Source organism: Lethenteron reissneri, chromosome 10 (assembly GCF_015708825.2).
Source record: "Lethenteron reissneri isolate LAM-NWPU_2019-01 chromosome 10, ASM1570882v1, whole genome shotgun sequence".
Classification (NCBI taxonomy): domain Eukaryota; kingdom Metazoa; phylum Chordata; class Hyperoartia; order Petromyzontiformes; family Petromyzontidae; genus Lethenteron; species Lethenteron reissneri.
The window spans coordinates 12,303,687-12,325,539 of NC_083788.1; the positions used below are offsets into that span (position 1 = coordinate 12,303,687).

General features: G+C 56.9%; 1 protein-coding gene across 11 annotated transcripts; it reads left to right on the top strand.

Moving 5' to 3' along the window:
- Positions 1 to 1,524: 1,524 nt before the first annotated feature.
- FBXL16 (F-box and leucine rich repeat protein 16) lies at positions 1,525 to 21,488 on the top strand. 11 transcript variants are annotated; one of them, XM_061548884.1, is made up of 11 exons: positions 1,525 to 1,622; positions 3,414 to 3,513; positions 6,830 to 8,229; positions 8,710 to 8,830; positions 9,983 to 10,170; positions 11,214 to 11,408; positions 12,001 to 12,093; positions 12,253 to 12,503; positions 16,047 to 16,131; positions 17,827 to 17,890; positions 18,807 to 21,488. In XM_061548884.1, exons 3-11 carry the CDS (start codon positions 6,862 to 6,864, stop codon positions 18,953 to 18,955), a joined length of 2,514 nt encoding a protein of 837 aa, XP_061404868.1. In that variant the 5' UTR covers positions 1,525 to 1,622; positions 3,414 to 3,513; positions 6,830 to 6,861; the 3' UTR covers positions 18,956 to 21,488. The 11 variants fall into 11 exon arrangements, with proteins under 11 accessions (XP_061404868.1, XP_061404875.1, XP_061404874.1 ...); XM_061548891.1 differs by lacking the exon at positions 1,525 to 1,622 and adding an exon at positions 2,151 to 2,386; XM_061548890.1 differs by lacking the exon at positions 1,525 to 1,622 and adding an exon at positions 2,151 to 2,289.
- Positions 21,489 to 21,853: the final 365 nt, after the last annotated feature.

The following is a 21,853-nucleotide window of genomic DNA, read 5'->3' on the forward strand; positions in this document are numbered from 1 at the left end:
TCCATCCATACTCGTTGATTCTTTCGGTAAAGTCACGTAGATAGAAAATTCATAGATCACGACGTTTCGATCGCAACACAAGTGATCAAAACCTCGAGAACATCGCCAAACTCCGGGGATTCCTCCTTCGCACTTAGAACCATGCGCTTATGGTCATAATCTTAATTTAAACTGCAGGAGAAATCCGAGCTCTTTTCACGGATGTCCAGTATGGGCGGGTATTTGGCTGCTACACATGTCCACGCGATAAGCCACTTCGTTGAGCCATCACTTGTGGCCAGGTCGCTTCTGACAAAGACCTACACAGCTCAATGGGGCCTTACCTGATAAAATAGAAAAAAATAACATAATACGCAAAAACATAGAAATACTCGAACAGCTGTTATAGGAGGCAGATGTCCTTCACTGGAGACTCTAGCCGAAGCCGTCCGAATCCACCACAAGCACTTTCCACCTGAATAATCGTACAGAATCGGAATCTTGATTTAAACTGCAGGAGAAATCCGATGAGCAGATGTCCAGTCGGGGCGGCTCAGCGAGTTACTCTGCCACTGAGTAGATGCGGCCGATGTCACCCTTGCGGTGGGCTTCCGTGGTAGAATATAATCCCAAGATTATAATCCCAAGATTATATTCTATGCTTGCGCGTCATGGCAAATGTGTTTGGTGGAGTTAAATGCCAATTTGTCGAGGTCTGCTAGCCACGAGGGTTTCAGTGTTCTGGTTATTATGTGCATTGCATTACTGTATTTATGTAGTTTAACACGTAGCCTTATTATGAATAGTATTTGTGCATCAAACAGACCAGGCTGGAGCACAGTTACTGCCAGTGAGCAGATCAGTGATAAGAGGTAGCAGTTCGCAACAGATCAGCTGAAACGTCCCGGGTCGTACCTGCAAGCTTCTGATAAATTGAGAGGCCAGGTAATGTTACGTAAAATGATGTTTTATAATGTTCCTTTAAAGGCAGTCTAATCTACACGCATTTAGATGTAGATTATTTTGCTGCTAGACATTTCCACATGATAAACCACTTTGTTGAGCTGTGATTTATGGGCAGGCCGCTTTTGAAAAAGATGTTATTACTTCAGTGGGCCTTCCCTGGTAAGACAAAATATAGTTTAGTTTTATTTGTATATATTTTAAAGTTATTTTACTTTTTTCCTAAACAGTTTTTTTCGCTCCTATCGTGTTGTTGTATTGTTTGTTGTTGTAACGTTCTGACCCGCCCCGACTGGACATCCGTGACGAAAAGAGCTTCTCGAATTTCCCCTGCATATTTGAATACCCTAATATTTTAAATCACAACTGCGTGACGTCACCGCGACCGTCACAAACGCGTGACGTCATCGCGAACGGCACATTTAAAAAACGCGTGACGTCATCGCAACCGTCACAAACGCCGGTCATGACGTCACCGCCCCCCCCCCCACCCCCCACACACACCGGCGGATTTTTTTTTAATTTCGTAGCACGCATAAACCCGCCTCGCCGCCTCGCGCCCGCCCATTGGCCTCGCGCCGGCGTCACGTGGAGCCCCGTCGCAGCGAATCGGAAGCGCGGGCGCCGGCGATGGCGCCCTTGTCTGCGCTGGGGTTTTCGAGAGCGCGGCGCGAGCCCCGGTGAGAGGGGGTCTCGGAGCGGCGGGGGTCCGCGGGGGGTCCCCTCGGGGGGGGGGGGGCGGTGCTCCCCCTTGCCCCCCGGGGCTTGCCCCCACGTACAGCCACCCACCCCCCTGGGGACGGGGCGGCCGTTGCCTCGAGCGCGCCGCAAGCCACAGACGGCCGCGTCTGTTGCTGCTCATTGTTCAGAGGGGGGCGGGGGGGAGTGGGGGAGGGGGCGGGGTGGAGTGGGGGGAGGGGGCGGGGCGTGAGTGGGGGAGGGGGCGGGGTGGAGTGGGTGGAGGGGGCGGGGTGAAGGGGGGGAGGGGGCGGGGTGGAGTGGGGGAGGGGGCGGGGGGGAGGGGGTAAGAGGCGGGGGGTGGGACGAGGCGGGGTGGAGGGGGGAGGGAGGTGGAGGGGGGAGGGGCCGGGGGGGGGGAGGGGCTTGGGGTGGAGGTGGTACGGGCCGGAGGGGCGGGGGTGGAGGGGGAAGGATCAAGTGGGGGGGGGGGGTTCGTGACTGTCTCTGTCCATGTTGTGGGGGAGCGGTGGTGCGGTGGTTAGCGCACTGCGTTGCGAATCCGACTACCCCGGTTTGATTCCCACCCACGAACGAATAATAGCGGCGAATATTTGAACCGATCACAGGCTCTCTCCTAGGTTGACTCAGCCTTCAATGAGTACGTTGGTCGGTGTGTAAACATTAACACTGGGGAGACAAAGGCGGCCGGGCGTGGTGCTGGCCACCCACCCCCTCCATTTGCGCGCCGTGCCGGCCTTCACAGGTTCTTGCTAAGAGTGTCTTCGTCAACGTGTCAATGTTCATTCCACATTTATTCACTGCTGCATGCAGCATGTTGCGTGCATGTTGCTTGTAAATAATGTACAGTACATGTTGACGAGCGTTCTTACGACGGTGAGTGTACGTGTGTATGCATGTGTAAGTAAGCGCGCGCGTGTGTGTGTGACATGAAGAAGGGCCATTTCGCGAAACGTCTATTATATAGTCCTTTAAAGGCCACACAATGATATTAACAAACGTTGAGTGTTCGTGTGTGATGTGTGTATGTGTAATGGGAATGTGTGTGATGTGTGTAATATATGTGATATGTAATGTGTGTAGTGTGTGTGTGTAGTGTGTGTGTGATGTGTGTAATCTATGTGATGTGTGTAATGTGTGCGTAGTGCGTGTGTAATGTGTGTAGTGTGTATGTGTAATGTGTGTATGTGTGTGTGTAATCTGTGTGATGTGTGTGTGTGTAATCTGTGATGTGTGAATGTGTGTGTAATGTGTGTGTGATGTGTGTGTAGTGTGTGTGTAGTGTGTGTGTGATGTGTGTGTAGTGTGTGTGTAGTGTGTGTGTAGTGTGATGTGTGTGTAGTGTGTGTGTAATGTGTGTGTGTAATGTGTGTATGTGTGTGTGTAATGTGTGTAATGTGTGTGTAATGTGTATAATGTGTGTGTAATGTGTGTAATGTATGTGTGTGTGTAATGTGTGTGTGTAATGTGTGTGTGTGTAATGTGGTGTGTGTAATGTGTGTGTGTGTATGTAATGTGTGTGTGTGTGTGTGTAATGTGTGTGTGTGTAATGTGTGTGTGTGTATGTAATGTGTGTGTGTGTAGTGTGTGTGTAGTGTGTAGTGTGTGTGTAATGTGTGTAGTGTGTGTGTGTGTAATGTGTGTGTGTAATGTGTGTGTGTGTAATGTGTGTGTGTATGTAATGTGTGTGTGTAATGTGTGTGTGTGTAATGTGTGTGTGTGTGTAATGTGTGTGTGTCTCCCCGCCCGCCCGCGGGGCACGCTGTGTGAAGCCATTAGACGGCGGCGCCTGTGAGCGAACCGGAGGAGTTGGCCCCACATCGGCCCAGCCGCCCCGCTCCTCCTCCTCCCCGCGTGTCGAGGCGAATTCGGGTAGGAACCCACCCACCCATTCATTCATTCTCTCTCTCGGGGAGAGTGGACGGGCTATCTACGGAGTAGTAAGACCGGCTGGTCCCCCAATCTCCCCCACCCGCATGTCCAGTCTCCCCTATCCATATCCTCCGTCTTGTCCAATCTGTCGTCTGTACCCACCGTCTCCGTCGTCTCTTCCCCTCTGCCCCCTCAAGTCTCTCTCCCGTTCTGTGTCTGCCTTCTGCCTCGATACGGGATAATCTGGGCCGAGACCCCAGAGGGAGCAATCGAGGCGGTCGCATCCCGCCTCTCCCCGCATCTCTCCCCACCGTTCCTCCTCCTCCTGTCCGAGCTTCGCCGCGGACGGTGCAGAGCGCAGCGCGGAATCGTGGAGCCCAGTGACCCTTGACCCCCCCCCCGCCATCCCCTCCGGAACTAGCGGGAGATCAGGGGACCCAGGGATAAAAAGGATAGGTCGAGATGTAAGGCGGGGCTCTGCGCTGCGACTGTGGTTTTGTCTGCGGCGAGAGGAGCGAAGGGGATTTGGGAGCAGGGCAGCTCGTCGGGGAGTGAACGAGCGGGGAGCCGTGGGGAGTGGAACGGGGGTGCGGGGTGGGGGAGTCGTGGGGAGAGGAGCTGAGAGGGAACAGCGGCGGAGGAGGAGGAGGAGTTGGGTGTGGGGAGAGCTGGCGCTGTCCGTGGTGCTGAAGTCCGCGCCATTGGCAGCGCAGCGGCGTCGCGCGCTGCCCTGTGCGTCAGTCCTCTCTGTGCGTCATGCAGCACTCCCGGGTAACGCACGGTCTTGTTTCGTCGTGTGCACGCACGCACCCATACACGCACGCACGTACAATTATGTATTGTCGTCATGTCATTTATATATCCACAAGAGCCGTCGTATGGTGGAAGAGTCATGCCAGGCTCTTTGGCCTGAATGTAGGCCTTACTACTACTCGCCTCTGCGGGATTCTTAATCTCGGGGGCTTTTCTCTCGCGAGGTTGGTGACAAACAAAATGCGCGATTGTTAAGCAGGGCCCGGGCTGTCGGAGCCTCGCTCCCCCTCTCCGGCCTAGCGAATTGGTCGGGGGGCGTGGAGGGGGGGGGGCACCTGGGCCACGCTACTCCCCAAACCCGGCCCAACGCCGAGACGCCGGGTCATCACTGCACCGTCGTCGGTGTGATTACAAGACGACTCGTGCATCCCCTACCATCGACATGCGTGTGCAAGTACCCGAGTGTGTTCGTTCGTGTGTAGTCACGCGCGTGTGCATATCTGCTACCTATGTGTATGGTTTTAATGTGTGTGTGTGTACCCGGGTGTGTTTGTGATGGAGCGGTAGTGTAGCGGTTAGCGCGCTGCGCTACGAACCCAGGGATCCGAGTTTCCCAGTGGCGATTACCGGTCATGGGCCTCTCTAGATCGACTTAGCCTCAAATGAGTACCTGGTGCAGTGTGTAAAAAACATTGCCACTGGGGAGACAAAGGCGGTCGGGCCTGCTGCTGGCCACCCATCCCCTCGTGTGCCGGTACGGCCTTCATAGGTGCTCGCGAACAGCGCTTGCCCCAATAGTCTGTTAAAGCTATATGGGGGAATCTTTGTTTTTGTGTACCAAGATGTATTTATGTATGTCGACATGTCTTCCTATGTGTATGCTTATATGCATGTGTGTGTACCCGGGTGTAGTTGTGTGTATGTCAGCATCAGAATTTGAATATTTATTTATACTGGAGGAATCCGATAAGCTATAAAGCTCTTCTTCACAGATGTCCAGTATGCATCCGTGTGTGCATGTCTGTCCATGTGTATATGTATGTGTGCATGTGTGTACTTGTGCGTGTTTGTATGCATGTGCGTGTGTGTGGGAAGCGGTAGTGTAGTGGTTAACGCGCCGAGTTCGATTCCCGCTCACAGCCAACACTGGTGCCGATTATTTGAAGCGGTCCTGGGCCTCCCCTAGGTCGATTCAGCCACAAATGTGTACCTGGTGGGTGTGTAAACATTGCCCCAACAGTCTGTTCAGGCTATACGGGGGATCTTTGTCTTTGTGTGTACCCATATGTGTGTTTATTTGTGTATGCCTGGCATGAGACATGCCGGCTCTCATGGCTGCTCGCTAACAGCACCGAGCCTCGACAGCCTGTACGGCTATCGGGGGCTGATCGTGCGGTTTTACTTGGACGCGGTTGTGCAGAGGTACTTGCACTCGGAGATCAGGAACGTCTTACCCATCAGAGGCACACGCTATCCGGTCTGTTCCTTGCCTGTGTGAACACTTATGTGTGTCAGTGTGTCTGTGTAAACACTTGTGCGTGTGTGCGTCTGTGTGAACACTTGTGTGTGTGTCTGTGTGAACACGTGTGTGTGTCTGTGTGAACACTTGTGTGTGTGTGTGCATCTGTATGAACACTTGTGTGTGTGGCTGTGTGAACACTTGTGTGTCTGTGTGTCTGTGTGAACACTTGTGTGTGTTTGAACACGTGTGTGTGTGTCTGTGTGATCCCATCACCGCTGGAAAGACAAAGGCGGTCGGGCATGGAGCTGGCCACTCATCCCGTGCCAGCCTTCATAGGTGCTCGCTAAAATCCCTTGTGCCAAAAGTCTGTTCAGGCTATACGGGCGATCTTTGTTATTGGTGTTCACTGGAGTCTTCAGGACAACCTGCTACCTCCCAGGAATCCACCAGCCCAGTGACCTCTCGACTCCCCCATTGGTCTTTCTTTTGTACGTCACTTGAAAAGCAACTGACAGATCGCCATGAGTCCGGCGATCCATTTGATGGCATCAGCAGTTGCCTGATGTATCGTGCCTCCTGTGCAAGCGTACAATGGGCAATGATCGGTTACCTGATGTGCAGATTCGCACCCCATGACATTCACAGTGGCCAGGGCTGCTCTACCACTTTCCACATGCGAAGGAAATAGCCGCACCTGGAATGTGTTGTCCCAGCGCGATTAAGCGCAGTCCGCTGTTGCCTTCTACGCAAGCTGAAGCCAGGTAATTCCAGTGTCGTCGGGTCTTCAATTTACTTGCCTTCCCCCGTTAAAGCCCTAAACAGCGTTTACTTTCCTTCGCCCCAGTTGCCCTGCGCGCAAATGGGGTGCTTTGTCTCGCGGAAGGAGTATTTTCGCCACGTCGTGTCTTACAGGAGTCAATTCAGTGGCAATTGATGGTGTTGAAATGTAAATTGGATTTGTGAATGTGAATTAGATTTGGGGAATAGGGCTGGGGTAGGAATACAATCTCGGAGGGATTGAATGCTCTTTATTGACAATCGCCAGGGCCGTCCGTCATCGTCGCCCCACTCGACTTGGCAATCGCGCCGCTCCGCGTGCAGGTGAGAGGTGAGCGCTGAGCGGCGGCCGCGCCATGTTCGAGCAGGAGGACCTGGAGGCCAAGCTCTCGTGCAGCGGAGTCGGCGTGAGGAATGGGCTGCTGAGGATCGGGCCCCCGCAGCCCACGGGGCCCCCGCCGATCCCAGCGCAGCCGACGCAAGGGAACGGACAGACGCAGGGAAAGCAGACAGCGGCGGCGCCACCGTCCCCGCAGACGCCCGCGCAGACCGAGAGCCAAAGTGAGGCCCCCGCGCAGGGCCCGTCGCCGCAGGGTCACTCGCACGTTGAGGCGCAGCCCGCGGCACACGGCAAGGCCAAAGACCAGAGCCGGAACGCGGCACAGGGCCGGTCCCGACTGGGTCAGACGCTCGGGCCTGCCCAGCAGGCTCAGACGCAAGATCCTCTTCCGAGTCAGGTGCGCGCGGCCGACAAAGCGCCGCTCCTGCCGGCGAGCGGCGAGCCCGCGGCAAAGGTGCACGCTTTGGTTTGGGGACAGGGTCTGGAGCAACCCCAGGGCTCTCGCCCGCACGGCCTCGCGCAGGCGGAGATAAAGGGCCAAGCGCAGCCCCAGACTCCGAGCCAAAGCCAAGGCCTGGTGCAGGCCCAGGTGCAGAGTCTTGAGCAGCAGCTGCAGCAGCAGCAGCAGCAGCAGCAGCAGCAGCAGCAGCAGCAGCAGCAGCAGAAGTCGAGCGCCAACCCGGGCCACTCGTCGGTCCAGCTGGAGGGTCCGAAGCAAAGCAACGGCGTCACCGCCACCGCCGAGGACGCGGGGGGGGCTCCGTCGGCAGCGAGCATCACCAAGGGCACGCCGGTGACACGCGCCTCGCGCCCGTGCTGCTCGCAGTCCATCACCACGGGCGTCTCCACATCCTCCTCCTCCTCCTCCTCGTCGCCATCGTCCTCCCCGACCTCGTCCCCCCTGTCCCCGGCGGCGGCGGCGCCGCCGCTTTCGCTGCTCTCCTCGTCGTCGTCGTCGTCCTCGTCGTCGCTGGCGCCCCCGACGCCCCCCGTGTCCTCGTGCTCCCTGTCGTCCCTTTCCCCCACCTCCTCCTCGTCACCCTCCTCCCCCTCCTCGCTGCTGTCGCTGTCCTCGCCCGCCAGGGGCTGCGACGACTCCACGTCCTCCCCTGCGGCCGCGGCGGCGGTGATGTGCGCGGCGCTGCCCGAGCGCCACGGCGCCTCCTGGCCGGGGCCCCCGGGCGGTGCGGCGGACGGTGCCGGCGGCGGCGCGGCGGGCGCCGGCGGCGGCGGAGGGATGGGCGACGGGCCCTGGGACGGGGAAGAGGTTGCGACCGGCGCGGGCCACGGCGGCCGGGCCGAGACGCACGCCCTCCTCGACCACCGCGTGCTGGTGCGCCTCTTCCTCTACTTCACCATCGCCGAGCGCCGCGTCCTGGCACAGGTGCCGGCACCACCCTCCCCCACCCACCCATTCCCCACTGGTGCGAGCCAAGTCCAAGAACCCCTTCCATCCCCTGCACTGCCCAGCATCTGTCAGTGCCCTTACACTGTTGTCAACACAGCCTCCCCCTTCCCCCCCCCTCCCACTACCGTTCATGTTGAGCACCGTCCCATCCATTTGTTACGTAATGTAATTTTTACGGGCCGCGTGTGCGCTGATCATTCGTAACCGAGTTACAGATCGACTCTCGACAAACCTTATGAGCAACCCGATGAGTGGCGGCCGACTGTCTCGCGCATTGGTCGCCTCGCCAGGCCACGCGTGCATTTCATTAGGGGGCTCTGCTCGACGGCTGATTGCTCGCGCTCGCGTTGTCGCCCCTTCAACCGCGACGTTGGCGCGCGGCCGCCCGTCGGTTCGCCACGGCCGCGGCCGGCGACCTCACCGGTGCCTCTCGTGCGCGTCGGTTGCGGCGAGCAGGTGTGCCGCACCTGGCGCCGGGCGCTGTACCAGCCACGGCTCTGGGAGGGCGTCACGCCGGTGCTGCACTGCGCGGAGCTCTACCGCAGCCTCGAGGCCAACGGCAACGGAGAGGCGGCACGTACGTGGAGCGCCGCGCGCGTCTGGCTGTTCCGTCTCGTCGGCTTGTCCGTCCTTGACGGCTGGTGGGGGGCGGTGGGGGACACGGGGATGCGGTGACAGGGGACCCGGAGGCACGGGGACATGGGACGAGAGCACGGAGTTGTTGTGGACGTGGGGAGCTTCTTGACCTGGAGGCATGGGGATATGGAGCACAGGGTCGCAGGGTCACTGACTGGCACAGGGTCATGGGGGATTTATGATAAATTTGTTGTTGTTTGTGCTTTTTGTTTTGGTGCCATTTGTTAATTTGTGTATTCATTTTAGATTTTGCTTAGTAGTAGTAGGATTTTAACTTGCTTGGCAGTGGCTGTACATGGGATTTGGTCCTCATATATAATTAACGTACAGCATTGTGGGATGCTGTTAGCATGAATGACGCTATGTAAAATGCAAGTCTTCTCATAATTTTAAATTATAGAACTCGAGCGTTAGATGTTGGGGTGGGTAAAAAACAGACATCTCTTAGCTTTAACTACACCTTGGCTGTGTGTCCAGCACGAGCGAAGCTTCGATATTGAGAAAAAAATACGACGAACTTTTCCGTGCGTTGCCGTAGCGCACTTCTGTTACGGGAAGAAACAAAAAAGTAAGCATGGCAGGGAGTCTACGGCAACGTCGCACCAAACGGGCGAAAGCAAACGACGCCGCGTCGCCCAAAGTGGGGCAGCTCGCCGGAGATCCCACGAGCGGCGAGAGAAACCTCCCGAGCCGTCGCTTCGCGTTCGCGGTGCGCCTTGTGACCCGCCGTGCCTCCGCCTTCATGTGCCGTGTGCGTGTGTGTGTGCGCGTGCACATGCACACGCACACAGCGGTTAGCGTGCTGCGCTACGAACCCGGCGACCCGTGTTCGATTCCCGCTCACGGCCAACACCGGTGACGATTATCTGAACAGGTCCTGGGCCTCCCCTAGGTCGTCTCAGCCTCAAATGAGGACCTGGTGCGGTGTGTAATCATCGCCACTGGGGAGACAAAGGCGGTCGGGCGTGCTGCTGGCCACCCACCCCCTCGTGTACCGTTCGGCCTTCATCGGTGCTCGCTAACAGCACTTGCCCCTACAGTCTGTTAAGGCTACACGGGGGGATCTTTGCCTTTGTTTTGTGCGCGCATGCAGCGGGCGGCAGCGGCGACAAGGAGTTTGTGAGTCTGCTGGGCTTCGCGGCGCGAGGGTTCGACTCGTTCTGCCTCGTCGGCGTGTCCGACCTCGACGTCTGCGAGTTTATCGACAACTACCCGCTGGCGAAGGCCGGCGTGCGCGCCATGGGGCTGCGGAGGTCCACCATCACCGATGCGGGGCTGGAGGTGAGGCGCCCTCGTCAACACCGCAGTGTCAACACTGTCGACACCGTGACATCATCACTGTCCCCATCAACACCGTGACATCATCACGGTAACCATAAACACCGTGACATCATCACGGTAACCATCAACACCGTGACATCATCACGATCACCATCAACACCGTGACATCATCACGGTAACCATCAACACCGTGACATCATCACTGTCACTGTCAACACCGTGACATCATCACTCTCACTGTCAACACTGTGACATCATCACGGTCACCGTCAACACCACAGCGTCATCACTGTCACCATAAACACCGTGACATCATCACGGTCACCACGAACGGTGTTGGCAAACTACAAACTATGAAATTAAACTTTTTTATTTTACCAGGTAAAGCTACGTAACTCTTTTTCAGAAATGCCCTGGCCACAAATGATAACTCAACGAAGTGGCTTATCACGTGGAAATGTGTAGCAGCGAAATACTTTAAACATGCGGTGATGTTGATTCTCAATGTGGAGGGAAAAACCGGAGGACCTCAGAGAAAAATCCACGCGACCACGGGGAGAGAGACGCAAACCTCCAAATATACAGCAGCAGGCGTCAGGGTCGGGATCGTACCTACGATCTCCTGTATACCAAGCGATGTAGTTAACATCTCTTAGCCACCATGATAATGATGATGAGAGAGAGACACGCAAACCTCAAAATATACAGCAGGCGCCAGGGTCGGGATCGAACCCACGACCTGCTGTATACCAGGTGAGGTAAACATCTCTTACCCACCGTGCTGATGATAGAGAGACAGGAAAACTCCAAATATACAGCAGGCGTCAGGGTTGGGATCGAACCCACGACCTCCTGCATACAAGGCGAGGTAGTTAACATCTCTTAGCCACCGTGATGATGATGATGAGAGAGAGACACGCAAACCTCCAAATATACAGCAGCAGGCATCAGGGTCAGGATCGAACCCACGACCTCCTGCATACAAGGCGAGGGAGTTAACATCTTGCCACCGCGGGGGGCGGGGTGGGCGGGTGACGGTCCAGGTGATGCTGGAGCAGATGCAGGGCCTCGTGAAACTCGAGCTGTCCGGCTGCAACGACTTCACGGAGGCCGGGCTCTGGTCCAGCCTCAACGGGCGCCTGCAGGTGCTGGGTCTCAGCGACTGCATCAACGTGGCGGACGACGCCCTCGCCGCCATCGCGCGCCTCCTTCCCGACCTCTGCGAGCTGAGCCTTCAGGTGGCGCCCTCTGACCCGTTGCTCGTGCCGAGTGGGGGAGGGTGGGGGAGGGTGGGGTACGCGGCGGGTTTAGGGAGTAAGCCGTTGCCAAAGTGCTCGTGGTTGTTGCGTCGAGGTTTGGATTTGTCTCGGGGTGCGCTGCAGAGGGCGCCTCGTGCATTGTCGTCCGTCTTGGGCCTGTCCTGCTGAGAAGCTTGGGAACGACGTTGAAGTTGGGGTCGGGGGGGGGGGTGCACGAGGGGCCTTGGGGGGCCCATCAAGGCCAATTTTGCCCCCCACCAAGTTCAGAAGTCATTGTTTCCACTCCCATGGACTCGCGTCGTCATCATTGTTTTGTCAACGTCCATCTCCCCCCCCCCCTAAGAAAGTGTGTCCACAATCCAATCGAGATTGCCGTTTCAATTTAAATGAATAAGGATGAAAGCGAAATTAAATGCCGTTTTAGCACTCGGCGGATTTTAGCACATTTTTGCAACGAGTCGGAAATTGGCTTCGTCGTGGAGCAGCAGCTGCAGCAGCAGCAGCAGCAGCACGGGACAAGCGGGAAGGGGGAGGTGCCGGCGGGCGTGACGGCTCGCTGTCTCCCCGGCAGGCGTACCACGTGACGGACGTGGGCCTGGCGTACCTGACGGCGCGGCCGGGCCTCCCCAAGCTCTGCTGCCTGCGCCTCCACTCCTGCTGGGAGGTTCGTGTCCACAGCCACCGCGGGGGGCGGGGGGAGGGGGCGGCCGCTGCTACCCCCACCCCTCGACCCCCACATCCCCCCTCGCCCCCCCCCCACCACTAGCCCCCACCCCTCGCCCCCCCACACACGGCACCGATCCTCACTTCCCCGTGCGAGCAGGTGACGGACCGGGGCGTGGCCACGCTGGCGCGAGGCTTGCCGGCGCTCACGCACCTCAGCCTCTCCGGCTGCTCCAAGCTGACGGACGAGGGCGTCGAAATGGTGGTGGCGTGCCCCCCGGCCGGCGTGGCGGGCGCGGCCGGGAGCGGCCTGCTGGCGCTCGACCTGTCGTGGTGCCCGCGCATCACCGACGCCGCCCTCGAGGCCATCGCCTGCGAGCTGCACCGCCTGCAGGAGCTCGTGCTCGACAGGTGCCCCAAACGACAACGCACATCGCTCACCGCACACCGCTCACCACACACCGCACACCGCACACCGCACACCGCTCACCGCACATTGCTCACTGCTCACCGCTCACCGCACACCGCACACCGCACGCCGCACATTGCTCACTGCTCACTGCTCACCGCTCACCACTCACCACTCACTGCACACCGCTCACCGCACACCGCTCACCGCTCACCGCACACCGCTCACTGCACACCGCTCACCGCACACCGCACACCGCTCACCGCACACCGCACACCGCACACCGCTCATCGCTCACCGCTCACCGCACACCGCACACAGCACACCGCACACCGCACACCGCTCACCGCCCATCGCACACCGCACACCGCACACCGCTCACCGCACACCGCACACCGCACACCGCTCACCGCACACCGCACACCGCACACCGCACACCGCTCATCGCTCACCGCTCACCGCACACCGCACACCGCACACCGCACACCGCTCACCGCACACCGCACACCGCACACCGCACACCGCTCACCGCACACCGCACACCGCACACCGCACACCGCTCACCGCACACCGCTCACAGCACACCGCCCATCGCACACCGCACACCGCACACCGCACACCGCACACCGCTCACCGCACACAGCACACCGCTCACAGCACACCGCACACCGCACACCGCTCACCGCACACCGCACACCGCACACCGCACACCGCTCACCGCACACAGCACACCGCTCACAGCACACCGCACACCGCACAACGCTCACCGCACACCGCACACCGCACACCGCACAACGCTCACCGCACAACGCTCACCGCACACCGCACACCGCACAACGCTCACCGCACACCGCACACCGCACACCGCACAACGCTCACCGCACACCGCACAACGCTCACCGCTCACCGCACAACGCTCACCGCACACCGCACAACGCTCACCGCTCACCGCACAACGCTCACCGCACACCGCACAACGCTCACCGCACACCGCACACCGCACACCGCACACCGCACATCGCCCACCGGCCACGAGCTAGGGCCCGGCGCCTTGTGATCCAACCGTGTGACCCAGCCATGTGATCCTGTGACCTATGACCCAGCTTTGAGTGCCTCATTAGCGGAGGCGCCAGTGCACGCTGCGCCGTCTGTTGAGCGCGCGCGCTCCCAAATATGCATGCACCCTCGACTGCATGACGCGCGCGCGCTCTGCTAAAAATACGCTATGTGCTCGGGATGGAAATTCTCACTTTGAATATGAATTGGCCAAGGGAGCAGCGGCGTACTGCTTGGTGCACAGGGTTACGAACCTGGCCATGGCTATGTCGTCGGAAGCGAGCAAGTATCTGAACCCGTCTTGGGTCTCGTCTAGGTATGCTCAGCCTTAACTTACTATCAGGTGTGGCGTGCAAACCTTGGCGTCGGGTAGACACAGGCGACGGTGCTCGCCATCGTGCTGGTAGAACTTTCCCAGCAGCCTTTGCAGGCTCTACGGGGAATCCTTGTCGGCTCTTGAGTAAGTTGGTTGCACGTGTCTTTAATTTGTTTTTAAATGTAAATTGCCCATGTGCTTAACACCCCCAACTGGTGTTGTGAGTCGAGTCTTTTTACGTGAGAGGAATGTAGATTGCTCGTGTGTTTTTCGCAAGTTTACGTGCATGGGGGGGGGGGGGCATGCATGCGTGTGTTTTTATGTACGTGTCGTGGGTTCACGCGTGAGACACCCTTGACTGTGGAGGCAACACATTTATTCTATGACCACAACGGGGTAACTATATAGCGGTAACCACCACGGGGTAACTACATAACCGGGTCAGGTCAGTTAACGCAATGCCTGACCCACGATGCCGAGCGTGACGACCGAAGAGAGGTCGCATGTCGGGTTCCATTCCAGAAGACAGCCCGGTTCGGACATCGGGACCTCCCTTTTATGCCCCTCAGCGTGACCCGGCTCCGCCTCGGCCACGCCCTCTTCTAGAACTCCCTAGAAGACTCTGGGCCTTACATCACGTGTCCCTTCTGTCACCTTTGGCCCACATCCCTACCCTGTCCTGTCACGTGCCCTTGTCAGCCAATCGGGCTGCTACGTCCTCACATGCTCCCTGGCCGCCGCTAGAAACATGCTCCTTAGGGACCATTGACCATGGCACGGCACACCCTGCTGGCAGAGAGGGCTACTCACGCTCCAGTTCTCCTCTCTGTAAGTAACTGGCGCTCTGCACCGTAGTGACCCAATATACGTCACTCCATGTGTATGTATGCACGGTACATATTTGTGTTAGTGTATGTACGTCGTGTGTGTGCGTGCGTGTGCAGATCCACTTTTCCCCTGTGTTGCCCTCCTTATTTAAGAGCCCAAAGCTCCCTCCCTCCGCTCTCATCCCCGAGTTCTCTCTTAATGGCGGTTGCCATGGTTACAACATGCAATTTTCATGAGCCGCTAAATTATATTTTTCCTTTCTTTCACTTTTGTCTTCTCTCTCCCCGCCACCTCACTCCGTCCTCCGCAGCCCGTTTAACAATTTCAAAAGCTTCCTTACTCCTAATGAGGATCGCCACGGCAACGACCTCGCGAAAGCGTTGCATAGAGAAAATTAACTCTCTTTATGGAAACAAAAAAAAAACGCGTGCGGGCCGCTGGTCTCATCACCGCGTTCGCAGCAGACGTGGCAGCTGCCGCCGGCGCGTGGTGCCCAGGGACCGCGGTGGTGAGATATTAACTGCCTCGCCTGGTATGCAGGAGGTCGTGGGCTCAATCCCGACCTTGACGCACGCTGTATGTTTGGAGTCTGCGTGTCTCTCTCTCTCTCTCCCCTGTGGTCGCGTGGATTTTTCTCGGGGTCCTCCGGCTTTTCCCTCAACATTCAGAATCAATCTTGATTTTAAGCTTTCGTGACTGCAGGAGTCCATACTCTCTTTTTTCTCACCTGAAGACGGCCGCTTGTGTTGCGACCGAAACGTCGTGTTTTCTTTTATTATTTTTCTATCTACGTGACTTTACCGAAAGAACCAGAGAGTGTTCGGAATGAACACCACGCGTTTAGAGTATTTGGCTGCAACATATTTCGACGTGACGATAGGTCGCTTCGTTGAGCTATCATTTGTGACCAGGTCACTTCTGAAAAAGAGCTGCACAGCTCATTGGGATTTACTTGGTAAAATAAAAAAAAAGGTTATAGTTTTAGTTTACCCTGGTACCCGATAGAACACGTGCCCGTGCGTTTGGTACCAGCAGTGCAAACCGACGTCTTGAGATTAACTCGAGAAGCTGTGATGAGGAAGGAGCGGAGAATGCAGGTTGGAGGCTTGCAGATCACCTTGTGGTGCTGCTGCTGGTGGTAGCTGTGGTGGTGGTGGTAGCTGTGGAGGTGGTTGTAGCTGTGGTTGTAACCGTGGTGGTAGTTATTGCCATGGGTGGTGGTTGTAATTGTACTTGTGGTGGTGGTTGTGGCCATGGCAGTTGTCACTCACCCCACTCGCATCGCTCGGTGACATGGGTTTCACTGCCCCCCCCCCTTATCACCCCGCCTCCCTCCCCCCTACAGGTGTGTCCGCGTGACTGACCTTGGCCTGGGATACCTGTCCACCATGCCCTCTCTGCGCTCCCTCAACCTGCGCTGGTGCTGCCAGGTGGGAGCCTGCTGGTCACGCCACTGCCCTCACTCTGTAACACCGATGCCCGACAGTACGCTCACAATGTGGATAACTTCTTTTGCACCGTACACAGCCAACCGTGCTGATCGGAGGATTTACGTGGGACCTGCACGCAAACATATCTCAAAGCGCTGTACAGAAACAGTGGGCGTGTTTTATTTATTGGGACGGAGTCAAAGGCAGAGGGTGGGAAGGACGGCCTTGAGTCTGGAGTTGACAGCACGGAGGGCTGTGGGAAGGCAGTTCCAGACGATGGGGGCAGCCTGCAGTCCGAGTCCAAAACCTGGCTTATCGCTACCGCCGAGGCTGGCGATTGCTTGCAGTTGTCTTCTCGAAGAACGTCATATCTAGCTTACAAATATGCCCCGTGGCAAGGTCATCGGGGTAGCTTGTCACGAGCAAAAAGGAGGGAATAACAGAACATAAAAATAAAATACACAAGTGAGTATGTTAAACAAACAGTGTATATATATGCAAAGCTTTCTGTAAACGGTGAATACTAGTGCCATATGCAACCCCAGATAATACCGACCATCCCCTCTTGATTCATGGGATAATCGGATAATGAGTGACCTCCATAAAACAGGTTTTTTTTTGGGTTAGATCGTGTAAATATATAAATGGAGCTCTCCAACACGCCGGTGTGCACGTTCTGTTTACGTGACAAACCTTACTAATTGGCTGTGTCGGGTAGTGGCGGGTTTAACGACACATTTATTTACGCGACCTAACCCCAACAAAAACCCTGCATTATGGATGATATTGTTTGCGAAAGCCTACTACGACTACGTGTTAAAATGAGTGACCTCCCACGAAGTGATGGCTCAACTCAGGGGCTCGGACAGAAGTCGGCGATGGCTGGAGTGGAAGGTTCGGAGGAGGGGGGAGTAGAGTGATGTGAGAGGGGCGAGGTGGGCAGCGGAGAGTCCACGGCAGAGGTCGCAACTGGGTACCCGATACCCGTACCCTACCCGATACCCGGCTACCCGTATCCGGCCGGGTACGGGTACCCGTTTGCGACCCTGGTGCGGCCGGGTACGGGTACGGGTAGACCGTGAGTCACTGGTGAGTAACTGTTTGTCACTCATTTCCCAACGTATTGTCTCTTCTCACAATTCAAGTTCCTAGAATCAACCTACTCACGCCTGCAACATGGCTTCATCCCAGAGGTCGCAATCAGGTACCCGATACCCGTACCCTACCCATACCCAGCTGGGTACGGGTAAGGTACGGGTACGGCCGGGTACGGTTTCCCGTTTGCGACCCTGGTGCGGCCGGGTACGGGTAAGGAATAAAAACCCGTTTGCGACCTCTGGTCCACGGTGAGTGTGATGATCCCTTGGCGTTGGCCTGGGATCGCTCTGCGAGCCCGTCGAGGATTCGAGGCTCTGGGTCCAATTTATGCGCGCGAGTGTGAGCGGCACGCTTCTTTTCATCATCCGGAGATTTGGATGCGGGGAGATGAGGGATTAGAGATGAGCCTCACTAATGCTCCGTTTCCTCCAGACCACTGAAAACGGTCCGGGAAATGGCCCAGAAATGGCCCAAGGAAAATAACGGCCCAGGAATGGACGATTCGGGTTCCAAAACAGACGAGGCACAGGTCCGCATCGCCACGGTGTGATTGTCGATCCCTGCGGAGCGGTTATTTTCTCCGTTTTGTTTCCCCAGATCCAGGATTTCGGGCTGCAGCACTTGTACGGAATGCGGAGCCTCCGGGTCCTCTCGTTGGCAGGTGAGCCGCCGTTGTTTCCGTGGCGGGGCTGCGGTGAGTTGGGGGGGTGCGCTAATAGAACAGTAGCTCGTGATCTCATCTCGTCCGGCTCCCACCCATTCAACCAACGAGCAACGACCAGCTTGGAATGGTGAAACAGCTCCCATGATTGACACGGCGTGGGAAGGCAGTGGATTGATGATCGTCACTTAAATTTAACCGAATTTGATTCTTTGCTGATGAATGGATGCTGAAGTCTGGATGCGATGAGAGATATATCGAGAATAGCGTAACATTTTGATTTAAAGCTTTCGTGACCGCAGGGATTCATATTCTTGGTTCTTTCGGTAAAGTCACGTAGAAGGAAATAATAAAATAATATAAATATAAAAATATTGTTTTATATTTATAATAGCGTAACAACCCAAACGGTGGGGGTGGTGGGGGAGTGTGTGTGTTGGTGGGAGGTAGCAGTCTGTTGTATAGGGTGGACCATATGCAAATAGTCTTCAAATAGTAGTTTATGATTGACTAGGAGCACCTCTGATTGCTGCTCCCCTTGTCCCCCTCGAATCAACGAAAAATGCCAAAACTATTTAAGGATACGACTTACATCCGCCACTATTTAAAAGTTGTTTCTTGAACTTTCGGAGTAAAAAAAAAAGTGACAATTTGTAAATTGCATTTTTATATCAAAACAATTTCGAGCAAATGTCGAGCTGGGGCATCACCGCAACCCTCGCTTACAAACCGACGCCAGCGCACAGCGCACGCACGAGCGAGCGAGCGCTGCGGTGCTCGGGGTGCCCGCTGCGACTTTTCTGTGGCGCCTGCGTGAGCGGTGCGCGTCGTGGCGGTGGCGGTGTGTGCGTCATGCGGTGTGTGCGGTGTGTGCGTCGTGCGGTGTGTGCGGTGTGTGGGACGTGCGGTGTGCCAGGCTGCCCCCTGCTCACCATGGCCGGCCTGTCGGGCCTGGCTCGCCTGGCCTCGCTCGAGGAGCTGGAGCTCACCAACTGCCCCGGCGCGTCGCAGGAGCTCTTCCGCTACCTGAACCAGCGGCTGCCGCGCTGCGTCATCGTCGAGTGACGTTCCGAGCCGCGGGACGGGGGTGGCGGGCGTTGGGTGGGGCTGTTGGGGGCAACCCAAAAAAAATGTCCTGACAAGAGGTCGATGCGACAACACGACCAACCACCCCCACAACGACCAACCACCGCGTCGATGTCGGGAGTTTGACCGCTCGACGCGACTCCCGCCCCCGTGCCCGTGCGGTTTTTCGTTGTTCTCAAGACGGCGATGGCGGCGGCGGCGGCGGTGGTGAGCGTGAGTTTGCTGGCGGTCGGCGCCTCGCCATTGCGTTTGGGGAGCGGCGCTCGGGCCCACCCGGCCCGGCGCGCCGCGGACTGCGCGTGTGCTTGGGCGTGCTCGTGCTGCCGTTTGTTTATGCATCCACGCTTTATTTAAAGGGGACGAAATGGGAAAGTAAATCGCTACCTGGATATCCGACCAACAAAGCGTGCGTCGTTTATAAAGGCTGCCTTTAATGTGTGCGCGTACTCGTGCGTGCGCACACGCACAAATGCACAAGCGGTCGTTACGGTTTTCCTCACGGTCACGTTTTTCAAAAGTGCAGCTTAAGTTTTATTTTTTACACGAAACGTCCAAGTGCTGTTGGCGTGAGCGGCGTGCGTGCGTGGCCGTGCTGTGACAGAGTTGCTTCTGAAAGCCTCGTTTGCATCATCGAAACCTCTCCTCCCGTCCTCGTCTTCGCTGCGCGACCCCTTCCCCCCGCGCCCACCCCCGAGCGACCTCGACCGCCGATCGCCGCGCCGATGCCCGGCACCCGAGGTCGGACGCAGGGTTCCCCCGGGCGAGGCCACTCCCGGCCCTCGTTAACCCAAATCGCCGCCGAACGAGGGCAAACGCGACCCTGCGTGACGGCGGAGCGCATGGCTTCCCGTGTAACGCCTGTAGGAGACACACTGGAACACTTGCGAAGTATACGCGACTAAACCACTACACTTTACCGACCGCAGTACTCCGCGGGGGGGTGGGCATGCGTCTGCCTGGGAGGACTGCTGCTGCTGCAGGTGCCTTCCACCTACGTCTTGACGTCGCTGCCTGTGCCGCCTGTCGGCGTGCGCGCGACCCTGCCGTCTCGGGGGGCCGTTGCCCGTTTGTGACGGCGAGCCAAGCAGCGGGGTCGGCGACATTCGGCAGACAACTTCTGCCACGCTACTCGGCCCGATCTCTCCGTTGCTGAACCGCCGCGTGATGTCAAGGGCGGCGGCCCGGGCCACGTGGCCTGGAGGCTTCTGAGAAAACGGCATTTTACTTTACTCTCCCATCGCTACCCTCCCGCCCCACCACCCCCAACCGGACGGTGGGGGATTTCAGCTTCTTCAGCGCAAGCGCCGTGAGAACAAGCGGAGCCACGTGGATCAAGGCGGCGGCGTCGGGATTTGAGCCGCCACGTGAACGTGCCACGCGGTGCCCACTGGCACCGCCGGAGCGCAAGACGGGGGAGGGTTGGGGGAGGGGGGTGACTCCACGTGTTGTTTTGTGATCGGCGGGTTGTCGGCGGTCAAAAACCTTGAGAACGGAAAACCCAAATATGTGCATCGAGCTGAGTGGCAGGCTTGCTTGCAGGCCTTGTTTATCTGCGAAGGTCGGGCAGACAATGCATTAGCAGGGGATTGTAAACATTTACACAAGTCGTGCATATGTTTTGATATCACGTTCTCAAGCTTTTTTGACGATGTCTATATATATATGGCTACGCATTGAGTATCGTGGTGGTTTTGGCCCAGATAGCCCCATTTCAGTGTGGATTCGACTACATACACACACAGACGTGAAGACGAGTGTGGAATTCACAATTCATATTTTCTCATCGGATATTGGGACATCTGGTAGCCCCAGTATCTGGAACATAGATGTACGTATTTTTTGGGGGGGGGTTTGTGGTCGTTTTAACAATAGTAAACACAAACCACACTCAAACGAAAACACTAAATAATGGTTTAAAATGCGATCAACTATAGACACGATGTCAGGTTGCCTGCACACAGTCGCCACCATCCATCTGCAGTTTTCTTTGGGAGGTCATCCGTCCCCGGAGTTTTCCTGGGTTCAGGACTCTGGGTCTCACTTCGCACCGACACGTCCCGTGACAACGTCTGCCAGGGTCACTTACACAACCAGCTGCACAAAACTACACGCATAGGTATACACACCCAGGCATGTACACTAAGCGCACAAGCACTCATGCACACATACACACACACACATTCGGACGTAAATACTTGCACATACAAAGAAGACAACTAGCCCCCGGTATAGCTTTTAGCTTTTGGGGCACATGCTGTTGGCGAGTAACTCAGGGTCCATCCATTTAATACGTACGCATGGAGGGGGGTTAACCCAAATGCGTACGCCTGCGTATGGGGGCTCTACTGACAATGTGCGTACGCGGGGTGGGGGGGGGGGGTGAAGCCTCGATAATAATGCAGCCGGCGGTGGACTATGTTTGCTTAAACACGTTAATATTCTTAATCCTTGATCGTTTCTGCGTGGATTCAATATCGGCCGTTCTATAGGATTCGGGGGGGGGGGGGGGGGTGCGTCAGGCGTACGTACGCAGGTGGGGGGGGGGGGTGTAAAAAGTCCGCGTGCGTACAGGGAGGGGTGTAGGGGTCAAGTTTTGACAGATGTTTGTGTACCTACTAAATGGATGGCCCCTAACGACGCACCAGGGTTGTTGGGTGGCCAGGACCACGCCCGGCCTCCTTGCGCCTATCCAGTGCTGACGTTTACGCACCGCACCACGTACTCATTTAAGGCTAAGTCGACCTAGGTGAGGTCCAGGACCGGTTCAGATATTCGCCACTGTTATTGGTGGAAGATGAACTCGGGTCGCAGGATTCCATGGCGCAGTGCGCTAACCACTAGGCACGCGCGAGTGGATGTACATTTACATGCTGTGCA

Coding starts and splice junctions, on each gene's coding strand:
- FBXL16 (XM_061548884.1), top strand. CDS start 6,862: ATGTTCGAGCAGGAGGACCTGGAGGCCAAGCTCTCGTGCAGCGGAGTC. Junction 8,230..8,709: donor AGCGCCGCGTCCTGGCACAG/GTGCCGGCACCA, acceptor TGCGGCGAGCAG/GTGTGCCGCACCTGGCGCCG. Junction 8,831..9,982: donor CGGCAACGGAGAGGCGGCAC/GTACGTGGAGCG, acceptor GCGCGCATGCAG/CGGGCGGCAGCGGCGACAAG.